General features: G+C 45.7%; 1 protein-coding gene across 3 annotated transcripts in view; it reads right to left on the reverse strand.

Annotated features, from left to right (window-relative positions):
• The window catches only part of LOC126284886 (uncharacterized), a 687,599-nt gene that overhangs the window by 62,087 nt on the left and 611,626 nt on the right, over window positions 1–13,886 (reverse strand). For all 3 annotated transcript variants that reach the window (XM_049984141.1, XM_049984139.1, XM_049984140.1), the window contains one exon: window positions 6,692–6,978. In XM_049984141.1, coding sequence (XP_049840098.1) covers window positions 6,692–6,978 — 287 coding nt within the window. The remainder of the gene's footprint in view (window positions 1–6,691; window positions 6,979–13,886) is intronic.

Consider the following 13,886-nt stretch of genomic DNA (forward strand, 5'->3'; position numbering starts at 1 on the left):
ATAAACCGCTTAACTGGCAGAACGATTTTGTGCCCAATGCCTACTTTGCTTTATTTGACAATGTTTTGCTCTAATCACTCCTTTTTTTTCATTATTGTTATTTGCAACACCTTGTACAAAGGTGGGCTGCCAGCAGCATAATACAATATAAAACATAATTGAGGTACAAATGATACAAGAGAAATGGCGGGTAAAAAACTGTAGACACTGAAAAACAATATACATGAAGCCGTTCACGCTGGACAAGAAAAAAAAACACGAAAACCTGTTGACACGGCGCACATAACACGGATAACTGCGACGGCACAGGTGAAGAGTGGTGGTGTGATGGCGAAAGAACACTAAACACAGAACGAAGGCACACACACGAGGCACTGATGGCGATGATCTCTGGTGCGCGAATGTCCACTGAGCGAGTACGAGTCTGGGGACCTGCCGAGAGAGGCGGAGCGGGGGTGGGGTGGTGGGTGGGGGGTGGGAGGGAAAGAGGGGAGAGCAGAGATGCCAAGGGCAGGGGAGATAGGGGGGAGGAAGGAAGGGAGGAAAGGGGGAAAGCCCATGGGAAGAGGGGTGGAGGAGGGGGGATGGGGGGGGGGGGGGAAAGGAGAGAGAAGGGAGGGAGGGTGCCGAAAGGAAAAGACACAGGAAGTGGGAAGGGAGGATCAAAGTTGATAGGAGGGGTAGCTGGAGGTGAGGAGGACATGATCAGAGACGGGGAGCTGGCGGAAGCCACATTGGGAGAGGGTAAGGAGGGTGGAGAGATGGAGAGCAGGTGGGACGTGGGAATACAGTCGCAGCAGCGGGCGGGTGTGCGAGAGGATGGGGGAGACAAGCGGGTGGCGAGGATCGATGTTACAGGAGGTGTAGAGGATCCGTATAGGTGGGGGAGCAGAATGAGGTTGTACAGGATCCGCGTGGGGGACCGTAGACAGACACGATAGGCGAGGCAGAGAGCATGGCGTTCAAGAATCTGAAGGGATTTGTAAAAGGGGGGGGGGGGATTACTAGTCACTCCACGCCTCTTATATTTAGTGCGTTCGCAAGTTTTCCTAGTATTGAGTATATCACATATTTACTTCGTTTTCATACGTTTCACATGTGACTCTAGTAGGTTCTTGTTCCTTCTTTACTAATTTCATAGACTGCATTAATCAGATAATGTAGATAATCCACTGTTATGGAACTTTATCATTCTTTGCTTGCAACGAAGTACCGCAAAGTACGAGGGGCCCTCTGCCAGTCACGTTCCTCCAACTACTTCCCGCCTGTGCGGAATTCTACAGTTAGCGCTCACAGAGGGCGCTGATTATGTGCAGAACTATATTTCCTTTCATTTGTGGCTCCTTTAGCGATTTCTTTTATGTTGTTTATATTACATGGTGCAATATCAACGGTGTTTAATATTTATGTTATTCCCTAGAATATTGGCACTAGAGCACATGTCAATCACTGTTTTTTTAACTCTTCGTCTTTTTAACAATATTACTTTTGTCGTGTTCTTTTTTTTTTGCCTTTTACTACTGTAACACTTTTTATACTTTACAAGCTTATTACAGACTTCAACTATTGTATCCCCCTTTTATTTTCGCTGTTTCAATTAATTCTTGAAAACTAATGTATGCTGAAATTAGCGACATCTCGTCAACTTACTACACAAACATCTTGTGGCTACAGTACGGTAGCTTGTTTTAAACAGTAGTTTCACTGACAACATGACTCGTGCATGTGATGTGATTTATATGTAATTGACGATGCTGGTGCTCATTCCGCATTTAACAGTTGACTATGCCACTATGGCTGCAGTGCATTAGGACTTTGTTTTTATGAGACGTGTATGCCTCTTCACATTTAAAGCGCACAAATGTAAATTTTGTCAGTACTACTTTTCAATATGCTCTATGTATTGTTCTTAAGATGTATACAGTTTGCGAGTGCATTTACATTTTTCCCATTTTTGCTGCAGATCTGATGATGGTAATTAAAGACCGAAATCGGTAATCTGTTAAACAGAAAAGATTGTGAGCATAGACATGAATTAAAGGAATGCAATTTTGTCATATGATGACATGATGGAGACCGTGGCTGTTGTTTGAAGACAAATGTTGATGGTGTTAGGACAGTAAACTCAAATGTGATACATGCCCAAAATTCTACATTCGACAGAAGTTTTGAAATTAGATACAAAGAACATATTGATGCTTTAAGACTTGGTAACTTGAACAAATCATCATTTGCAGCCCATATTGCTGAAGAAAATCATTCAGTAGGAAACATTGAGGACAACTTAAAAATTTTGCATCTAGCAGAAAAAGGAGCCACTATGAATATATTAGAAGAATTAGAAATACACACACACACAAAAACAGCAACCCAGAATATATCCTTAACGAACAAACAGAGTTAGATAACACCCCTTTCCTGAAAAATTTCCAAAAATTACTTTCCAGCCTCCAAAGCAAATAATATTAGTACACCTATCTGCAGATCAAGTAGCAAATTTAAATGTTACTATAATTCTCATGATGGTAAATGTAATTAAATAATATACTATTTTACCTATACATATATAAAAGCTTTATAATTAATTTGACAATATCAACTCAAAAATTCAATGTCTCTGTACTAGTGTAAAAGGCATCACAGTTGCGTAAATGAATATATGATCCTTTCCAAACATAGGATATCATCGTCAAATGTTACGATATATCATAGCATCTGTGATACTCATATGTTTGTAAGCTCTTTGTAAGTATCAAAACATGTGGTGCGTGGTAGAAATCTTCTCAGTGACAAATCTAAAGTGTTCAGTGAGAACAATTTACGTGTGCAACAATAAGAATGCAGTGGGATTGCATTTACATCTGTTGGACGAATGTTATGAAATCAAACACTCTAAACCGACGTTTCACGAAGTCACATGCAACGAAAATCTGTAACGCAACCATCTGTGTGTGGTGTGTTTATAATTATGTATTATTTATATTTTAGGACAATTAATCTGTAAAAAACACATCTCATGTCATAAAGAAAGCGTGTAAACCGTCTGAGGATGAAACAACGATTCGAAACCGGTAACGGTATCCTTTGAATAAAGGAACTGAAAGTAAATTTGTGGCTGGTTGCTGTCCTAACACCATCAAAATGATAGAAATTTACTCCTGATATTCAGCTTAATTGTAATACTTATAGATGTACAGGGTGATTAAAAAAGAAAGAAGGAAGGCGTTCTTGACAGTTTTGATACTAAATGATGACTAACTGAAACACTCAGCTGCCGACAGGTGTTGTTGATATACCTCGGGAAGCGTGCAAGGGATAAGTCCCTGCAGTCGCGCTATTCATCTGTGTCCCCGGTGGCTCAGATAGATAGAGCGTCTGCCATGTAAGCAGGAGATCCCGCGTTCGAGTCCCGGTCTGGGCACACATTTTCAGCTATCCACATCGAGGTTTATGAACAACACCTGTCGGCAGCTGAGGGTTTCAGTTAGTCATCATTTATTCCAGCGAAAAGCTCCACGGGCAACAAAAGTAATCTGTTCTTTCGAGAACAGTTACTGTCTTCATATATATAGTTTTGATACTGCTGGCATCTCAGTAGTAAGTTGGTACATTGGGTGCAATCGGGATGTTTTTAAAAGTAAAATCTATTTTTTTTAAAGATTTAAGTAGTTTTTGATTTGTTTAATCAAAAGTACCCGTTTACTACTCATCTCCCTGACCCTTCAACCCTTTTCTAAGGACATCGTGGACTGGCAATCGTCTTGAATGTAATCTCACTCCTTAGGAGTGCAATGCGTCCGCAATTTTTGCTCTAATGTACAGGATGCAACCACTAGGGACCGTTTAAAACTATTAGACGAAATTAGAATGTGATTCGTAGAGGAAGAGGGTTTTTATGCCTTTTCAGTACCCTCGTTTCACTCTATGGCGTGATCACAGATGGGTGCGACAGTGCGACAAGGATAATAAAACGGCAAAGGTTACCTATAATGCCCCGCAGTTCGGCAATAATCTCGGTGAGACGCCACCTTCCTCCCCACATTTTCTGAGAATTTTAAAAATGTGCCTTTTTGAAGAGAATTTTGCAGATAGTGATGGCGCTTGATACCCCAGCGAGTGCCGCTTTTCTGCAGGCGTCTAGAACTATTGCGAAGGTGTTCTCTCTAGAGGCACATTTCTAAAGTTCCCAATAAATATGGGGGTGCCACCGAGGTTATTGCCGAAATGGGGATCTGTCGCAGCCCTCTGTGACCACGCTACAGGTGTGAAACACAAGCACTGAAAAAGCATAAGAATCCTGTGCTACATCAAATTTCCTCGAATGTTTTTGAACGTTCCCTAGTAGTTCCACCTGTACACCGGAGCAAAAAACTGCGGACGCACTGCACTCCAAAGGGATGAGGTCTCGTTCGATATGGTTGCTAGCCCACGATGTCCTTAGAGAAGGTTTGAAGGGTCAGCGAGATACCAGCAGTATCAAAGATTGCCACGAATACCTCCCTGTTGCTTGGCTCACTACAAACTCTCATTCCCGACTGCGAAATGTGTGGGAATCAACGTCCCAAGGAAAGGTGTTTGTTTTTCATTGACACCATCTATGTCACTCACTAAGGCCTTTATGTGTCGATTCTGACCAGCGGTGTGTCTCAAATGTTTTCATCGCACACTCATAAGGAAGCTGTGTGATTTCATCGCTGGCCACCTCATCTATCGCAGTGCTGTCAAACGAAGGCATGAAATATGGGTAGGAGGGTCTGTGGCGGCCTTCCCATCGTGTGACACCTACACGGAGGCGTTGATCAGAATTGTAGTGAAATCTGGTGTCAGTGGGGCACCACTAAACACTTTCCAGATCACGTGAACATCTGAATTCTGACCCTATGTTTCGCATGTGTCGACACGTTGCTGTTTAGAGCGTTGTTAAGCTAGGAGTGACGTCGAAGGTGGCCACGCTTTTACATAGTTACAAAGAAATGTTGTAGCGACTTTTGAGCCAAATTTCAATCTTATGCGTCGCAACGGGAGACGATTGTGGGATTTAGAAAAACTGATCCTTCAATTTCGTAGCGCAGTGTACGCTAAATCACCTGTCAAGTAATGCACAAATCAGGTTGATACTAATCGTAGAAACACGGAAAACAATAATTATTGCGATATCCAGCACAAGTAATGAACGGTGAATTTCTCCTTGTGCATGGTTTTTCTATGTGTCTATTTCGAAACAAACTGGGTTTACATTCATGAACGGTGTTTAGGGATTGACTAACAAGGGAACCTCCCCATCGTACCCTTCTCAGATTTAGTTATAAGTTGGCACAGCAGATAGGCCTTGAAAAACTGAACACAGATCAATCAAGAAAACAGGAAGACGTTGTGTGGAACTATGAAAAAAAAGCAAAATATACAAACTGAGTAGTCCATGCGCAAGATAGGCAACATCAAGATAATGTGAGCTCAGGAGCGCTGTGGTCCCGTGGTTAGCGTAAGCAGCTGCGGAACGAGAGGTCCTTGGTTCAAGTGTTCCCTCGAGTAAAAAAGTTTAATTTTTTATTTTCAGACAATTATCAAAGTTCAGGCATTCACACATAATCAACTTCATCTACATCTACATCTATATCTACATGACTACTCTGCAATTCACATTTAAGTGCTTGGCAGAAGATTCATCGAACCACAATAATACTATCTCTCTACCATGCCACTCCCTAACGGCGCGCGGGAAAAACGAGCACCTAAACCATGCGCAAGATAGGCTCTCCAAAATTCCAGGACATGTTCAGATTTGCTTGGACGTACGCAGGACTTGACACACGGAAAAATTTTAAAACGTCAAAAACATATATTTTGACAGAACACAGGGAAAACTGTGCGACTGTGAAAGTGTTGCATTCATTTGTTGCAGTTTATGTGACAAATTCTTATGTTTTCATCACTTTTTTGGGAGTGATTATCACATCCACAAGGAAACCTAAATCGGGCAAGGTAGAAGAATCTTTTTACCCATTCGCCAAATGTACAAGTTAGGTGGGTCAACAACATATTCCTATCATGTGACGCGCATGCCGTCACCAGTGTCGTATAGAATATATCAGACGTGTTTTCCTGTGGAGGAATCGGTTGACCTATGACCTTGCGATCAAATGTTTTCGGTTCCCATTGGAGAGGCACGTCCTTTCGTCTACTAATCGCACTACAATTATTACAGTGAACAAAGACGTCAATGAAGGAACGGACAGATCAAACTTTGCAAAAATAAAAGGGAAAGACTTGAACCAAGGACCTCTCGTGCCGCAGCTGCTCACGCTAACCACGGGACCACGGCGCCCCTGAGGTCACGCTATCCTTGATGTTGACTATCTTGCGCATGGACTACTCAGTTTGTATATTTTGCTTATTTTTTTCATAGTTCCACACAACTTCTTCCTGTTTTCTTGATTGATCTGTGTTCAGTTTTTCAAGGCCTATCTGCTGTGCCAACTTATAACTAAATCAGAAGGGTACGATGGGGAGGTTCCCTTGTTAGTCGGTCCCTAAACACCCCGTCAATATTAATCAAATAGGCGAAGGAAGTTTGTAATATAAGCAACTAGGTGGACACTTATTTATTATGGCTAGCATGGAAAGAAAGTACAGATTGCAGAAGGGTGGGTGACTGCGTGTAGGAGCAACAGAGAGAAGTGTAGCGGCTGACCCGTCGCGGTGGTGCCTGCCCAGGTAGAGGTCTGCCAGCGGCTGCTGCAGGCCGTTCAGCGTGGTGACCTTGTCCCGCAGAGGCACGGCGCCCAGGTACTCCACGGGGAAGCGGCCCGATCCCGCCCCCGCAGGAGGCGGAGGACCCGCCGTGGACGCCCCCGCCGCCGCCGCCGCCCCCGAGGCCTCGGCCATGTCGGCGAACATCTTCTCGATGCGCGCCTGCACGCTGTTGCTGATGCGCGGACGCCGGCTGCCGCCTTCCTCGCGTCGCCGTCGCCGCTCCTCCTGTGTCACAGCCAGAGGGGAATCACTCCGTGTTACATACAGTACGGATGGATCATCACAGCCAGCTGCATAAGTGTAGATCCTCTAGATTCTTTGCCGCTGGCCTATGGATACGCCGCTTTTAATTGAAACATAAACAGACTGAAGGAAGAGGATGAACTGCAAGTGTATTACGTCAAAAAATAGTGAAAGAGCTGAAAAACTATCACACGTCATATACCGGGTGATAAAAAAGTCAGCATAAATTGGAAACTTAATAAACCACGGAATACTGTAGATAGAGAGGTAAAAATTGACACGCATGCTTGAAATGACATGGGGTTTTATTAGAACAAAAAAAGTTCACAAATTGTCCGACAGATGGCGCTGGACAGCAAAACTGCTACCTTGACGGGTGAGAGGTACGCCGATATGTTACAGAATCGCTTCATCCCCAGCCTAGCTGATAAACACCTGCTGGAACGTACGATGTGTATGCAGGATGGCGCCCCACCCCATATTGCCAGACGCGTGAAAGATCTCTTGCGCGCGTCGTATGGTGATGATCGTGCGCTCGCCGCCACTTTCGGTATGCTTGGCCTCCCAGGTCCCCAGACTTCAGTCCGTGCGATTATTGGCTTTGGGGTTACCTGAAGTCGCAAGTGTATCATGATCGACCGACATCTCTAGGGATGCTGAAAGGCAACATCCGACTCCAATGTCTCACCATAACTCCGGGCATGCTTTACAGTGCTGTTCACATTATTCCTCGACTACAGCTATTGTTGACGAATGATGGTGGACATATTGAGCATTTCCCGTAAAGAACATCATTTTTGCTTTGTCTTACTTTGTTATGCTAATTATTGCTAATCTGATCAGATGAAGCGCCATCTGTCGGACATTTTTTGAACTTTTGTATTTTTTTGGTTCTAATAAAACCCCACGTCATTCCAAGCATGTGTGTCAATTTGTACCTCTATATCTACACTCCTGGAAATTGAAATAAGAACACCGTGAATTCATTGTCCCAGGGGTCAGACACATCACATGATCACACTGACAGAACCACAGGCACATAGACACAGGCAACAGAGCATGCACAATGTCGGCACTAGTACAGTGTATATTCACCTTTCGCAGCAATGCAGGCTGCTATTTGTACCTCTATATCTACACTCCTGGAAATTGAAATAAGAACACCGTGAATTCATTGTCCCAGGGGTCAGATACATCACATGATCACAATGACAGAACCACAGGCACATAGACACAGGCAACAGAGCATGCACAATGTCGGCACTAGTACAGTGTATATCCACCTTTCGCAGCAATGCAGGCTGCTATTCTCCCATGGAGACGATCGTAGAGATGCTGGATGTAGTCCTGTGGAACGGCTTGCCATGCCATTTCCACCTGGCGCCTCAGTTGGACCAGCGTTCGTGCTGGACGTGCAGATCGCGTGAGACGACGCTTCATCCAGTCCCAAACATGCTCAATGGGAGACAGATCCGGAGATCTTGCTGGCCAGGGTAGTTGACTTACACCTTCTAGAGCACGTTGGGTGGCCCGGGATACATGCGGACGTGCATTGTCCTGTTGGAACAGCAAGTTCCCTTGCCGGTCTAGGAATGGTAGAACGATGGGTTCGATGACGGTTTGGATGTACCGTGCACTATTCAGTGTCCCCTCGACGATCACCAGAGGTGTACGGCCAGTGTAGGAGATCGCTCCCCACAGCATGATGCCGGGTGTTGGCCCTGTGTGCCTCGGTCGTATGCAGTCCAGATTGTGGCGCTCACCTGCACGGCGCCCAACACGCATACGACCATCATTGGCACCAAGGCAGAAGCGACTCTCATCGCTGAAGACGACACGTCTCCATTCGTCCCTCCATTCACGCCTGTCGCGACACCACTGGAGGCGGGCTGCACGATGTTGGGGTGTGAGCGGAAGACGGCCTAACGGTGTGCGGGACCGTAGCCCAGCTTCATGGAGACGGTTGCGAATGGTCCTCGCCGATACCCCAGGAGCAACAGTGTCCCTAATTTGCTGGGAAGTGGCGGTGCGGTCCCCTACGGCACTGCGTAGGATCCTACGGTCTTGGCGTGCATCCGTGCGTCGCTGCGGTCCGGTCCCAGGTCGACGGGCACGTGCACCTTCCGCCGACCACTGGCGACAACATCGATGTACTGTGGAGACCTCACGCCCCACGTGTTGAGCAATTCGGCAGTACGTCCACCCGGCCTCCCGTATGCCCACTATACGCCCTCGCTCAAAGTCCGTCAACTGCACATACGGTTCACGTCCACGCTGTCGCGGCATGCTACCAGTGTTAAAGACTGCGATGGAGCTCCGTATGCCACGGCAAAGTGGCTGACACTGACGGCGGCGGTGCACAAATGCTGCGCAGCTAGCGCCATACGACGGCCAACACCGCGGTTCCTGGTGTGTCCGCTGTGCCGTGCGTGTGATCATTGCTTGTACAGCCCTCTCGCAGTGTCCGGAGCAAGTATGGTGGGTCTGACACACCGGTGTCAATGTGTTCTTTTTTCCATTTCCAGGAGTGTATATTAATCCGTGGTTTATTCAGTTTTCAAATTTATACTGACTTTTTGATCACCAAGTACTTATCACCAATGATGAGCCAAAATCACTATGACCATCTGCTTGATTTTGTGATGGTTCAAAATGGGACGCGATACAGCATCAATTCTGCGTGATATGGATTCGACAAGTCTTTGATAATTTTTTGGAGACGTGTCAAATCACATATATACGCACAGGTCACGTATATAAGTCTTACGTTTCGAGAGTGCAGAACTGGCGCCCGATAACGTCCCACATGTGTTTCAGTGGGCTTAGATGAGGCGAATTTGGTGGCCAAGACACCAACGTGACTCCACTATCATGCTCCTCAAACCACAGTAAGAGATCCATGACTAAGGAATTTGTCGCTAGTGCACTCGAGCAGACGTAACTTCGACGGATTGTTCACGCGCTGCCTGCGATATGTAAGCTACAATAGAATCGTAGACCAGAGAGCAGTGTCGGCAGCAGTAGCAGTAGTAGCTCGCAGTCGGCCGGTTGTTATATCAAAGTACCATGTAAATGTTTTCAAAAAATCTTTCAATAATAATATTTCTTATAAATATAGCTTTTGGCAGTCATTCATCTGAATTTAAAGCTTTTTACTGATTTCTCCTATCCATAGTCATGCCGATTGTCGTAAAAAAAACTCAGTTGTTTTTCATACATAGCAAAATCTAGTGGCCGGCATTGCACTGGGCTGTGCCAGAAAAATTTCTTATAGGAGCAGATATATACGTGTTATCCGGCGACATCATTGAGGTAAGAATTTTCAGTTTATTGAGTATGATTTTTTAGGGCCATGACGCAGCACTGTTGACGTCCAGATTTACCAGTTTAGATTCACACTCAGTTAATTCTTGGAAGGTTACATTGCGAGATTTCTGTTAAAAGGTTATATATGAGTCACATTTTTATTGAGAGGTTAGTCACCTTTTCATTGCGAGGTTGCGGATTTTATCTGTTGGGAGGTTACACCAGCGTAGCACGATTCTGTCCGTGTTATCCTGCTGGGAGATGCTGTCGCTGTCGGGGAAAATATGAAGCATGAAGGAACGCAAGTGGTCCGCAATAATGCCCTGGCAGTCCTGTTATTGTGTCTTCCAGCACTGTCAGAGGCCCACTGGAAGCCTAAGTGCACGTTACCCACAGTAACCCCCATAGGCCACCTTCCGTGGCTCTGTGTGTATTTGAAGCAGTATGTCTCCTGGATGAAGGTGTATCCAGTTACGACTACCAACCTACTATAACAAGAAACGTGGTTCATCCTACCGGGCGACATGTTTCCAGTGGTCCACAGACCATTAGCGATGATCCCGTGCAGGCAGACCCAAACTGCTATACGTCACCATATTTTCAACATCTTACTCTCGCACGGATACTATGAATCTAGTAAAGGGAGAGCCATATGATTAAAAGTCACGGTCTTGTTTTTAGGCATGAAATACGATATTGCAGGGCCTGTGTTGTGATGAAGTACTCTGCAGCGTCCTTCAGGGGAACATGCTCAGACAGTCTAAACGGTAAGGACGAGCGCTCGCATAACGCGAGAAATCCGGGTTCGAGTCTCGGTTAAGTATAAATTTTCATTTTCACCAGTAAAATGTGCAGCCTGTAGAGGGCTATTACAAATGATTGAAGCTATTTCATAAATTCACTGTAGCTCCATTCATTGACATATGGTCACGACACACTACAGATACGTAGAAAAACTCATAAAGTTTTGTTCGGCTGAAGCCGCACTTCAGGTTTCTGCCGCCAGAGCGCTCGAGGGCGCAGTGAGACAAAATGGCGACAGGAGCCGAGAAAGCGTATGTCGTGCTTGAAATGCACCCACATCAGTCAGTTATAACAGTGCAACGACACTGCAGGACGAAGTTCAACAAAGATCCACCAACTGCTAACTCCATTCGACGATGGTATGGGCAGTTTAAAGCTTTTGGATGCCTCTGTAAGGGGAAATCAACGGGTCGGCCTGCAGTGAGCGAAGAAACGGTTGAACGCGTGCGGGCAAGTTTCACGTGTGGGGTTATGTGAAAGATTCAGTGTTTAAACCTCCTCTACCAAGAAACGTGCCAGAACTGCGAGCTCGCATCAGCGATGCTTTCGAACTCATTGATGGGGACATGCTGCGCCGAGTGTGGGAGGAACTTGATTATCGGCTTGATGTCTGCGAGTCACTAAAGGGGCACATATCGAACATTTGTGAATGCCTAAAAAACTTTTTGAGTTTTTCTATGTGTGTGCAAAGCATTGTGAAAATAGCTCAAATAATAAAGATATTGTAGAGCTGTGAAATCGCTTCAATCATTTGTAATAATCCTGTACATGATTCTTAGGTTTCATACAGCTGACGATCGCAGCAGTGCACGTCTGAAGAACACTGCAGGGTACATAGAGACAACACAGGCAGTGCAATATGACGATTTTCATGGGTCAGCATGCAAACATGTACGCGCCGTTTGCTACAGAACCTCATATTCACCAATGTGCGCTAAGCAGGCTGCTCCTAAACACTTTTGTCAGCACTAGTATTGTACTCTGCCGTCAAATCTGCTACCGACCGTCCGCTTGCTTAGCTGGGTGGTAACGTGCTCGCCTCCTACGCAAGTGGGCCCGGGTTCGATTCCCGGCCTGATTGGGAATTTTCTCCACTCGGGGACTGGGTGTTGTGTTTGTTGTCCTCGTCATCATTTCATCCTCATCACCGGCGCGCAAGTCGTCCAATGTGGCGTCGACTGAAATAAGACTTGCACGTGGCGGACGAACTTCCTCGGACGGGGCCTCCCCGCCAACGTAGCTACACGCTCATTTCATTTCCTTTTTGCTACCGATCGCCGCATACTGTAATTTACGTAGCAGGCAGACCTTCGACCGCCACGTTGTGTGATGAGATACGGACGTCCAGTACCTTGCCCCCTATTAGTCGTTTCATCGGTCTTCCACTACTTTTCATAGACGCTCATTTTAGGGCGCGAACAGCTTCGATATTTCTAAGGTGCTCATTTCAAGTCGTCGGACCGTAACAATCTGCCCTTTGTGAAGGTCGCTTAAGTCAGTAAATGTCGTGCGTTGTGACTCGTATCGTCAGTAGACTGATTCTCAGTTCTTTTTTCCTTGATTGAGTTTCGATTCGCCCCCAGAGAGAAGCGGGCTGGCAGCTGCTTAGTACGCCGCTCTTCAGTCTACGATTCCCCATTCGTCCCTGCTCCGCTTATACACTTTCCTTATTGCGGCACCTGCCCCTAACGCCACCGGGGCGCATTCATTCACGGGGTAGGCACAGGTCGTATTGTTCTGGCTCATCTATGTATTTCGTAACAAGGATACTTCCAGCTGAACGCTATATACAATTATACACATTTATCTGAAGCTAAAAGGAAGAAAATTGTGTGTGCTCAAACAGAATACTTTTTCAAAACATACTTACTACACACAGTCCTAAATTTGGCAGTCTATATACACTACTGGCCATTAAAATTGCCACACCAAGAAGAAATTGAGATGATAAAAAGATATTCATTGCACAAATATATTATACTAGAACTGACAAGTGATTACATTTTCATGCAATTTGGGTGCATAGATCCTGAGAAATCAGTACCCAGAACAACCACCTCTAGCCGTAATAACGGCCTTGATAGGCCTGGGCTTTGAGTCAGACAGAGCTTGGATGGCGTGTACAGGTACAGCTGCCCATGCAGCCACAACACGATAACACAGTTCATCAAGAGTAGTGACTGGCGTATTGTGACGAGCCAGTTGCTCGGCCACCATTGGCCAGACGTTTTCAATTGGTGAGAGATCTGGAGAATGTGCTGGCCAGGGCAGTAGTCGAACATTTTCTGTATCCAGAAAGGCCCGTACAGGACCTGAAATATGCGGTCGTGCATTATCCTGCTGAAATGTAGGGTTTCTCAGGGATCGAATAAAGGGTAGAGCCAAGGGTCGTAACACATCCGAAATGCAACGTCCACTGTTCAAAGTGCCGTCAATGTGAACAAGAGGTGACCGAGACGTGTAACCAATGGTACTCCATACCATCACGCCGGGTGATACGCCAGTATGGCGATAACGAATACACGCTTCCAATATGCGTTCACCGTGATGTCACCAAACACGGATGCGACCATCATGATGCTGTAAACAGAACCTGGATTCATCCGAAAAAATGACGTTTTGCCATTCGTGCACCCACGTTCGTCGTTGAGTACACCATTCCATGTGCTCCTGTCTGTGATGCGGCGCCAAGGGTAACCACAGCCATGGTCTCTGAGCTGATAGTCCATGCTGCTGCAAACGTCGTCAAACTGTTCGTGCAGATGATTCTTGTATTGCAA

Source organism: Schistocerca gregaria, chromosome 8 (assembly GCF_023897955.1).
Source record: "Schistocerca gregaria isolate iqSchGreg1 chromosome 8, iqSchGreg1.2, whole genome shotgun sequence".
In the NCBI taxonomy this organism is placed as follows: domain Eukaryota; kingdom Metazoa; phylum Arthropoda; class Insecta; order Orthoptera; family Acrididae; genus Schistocerca; species Schistocerca gregaria.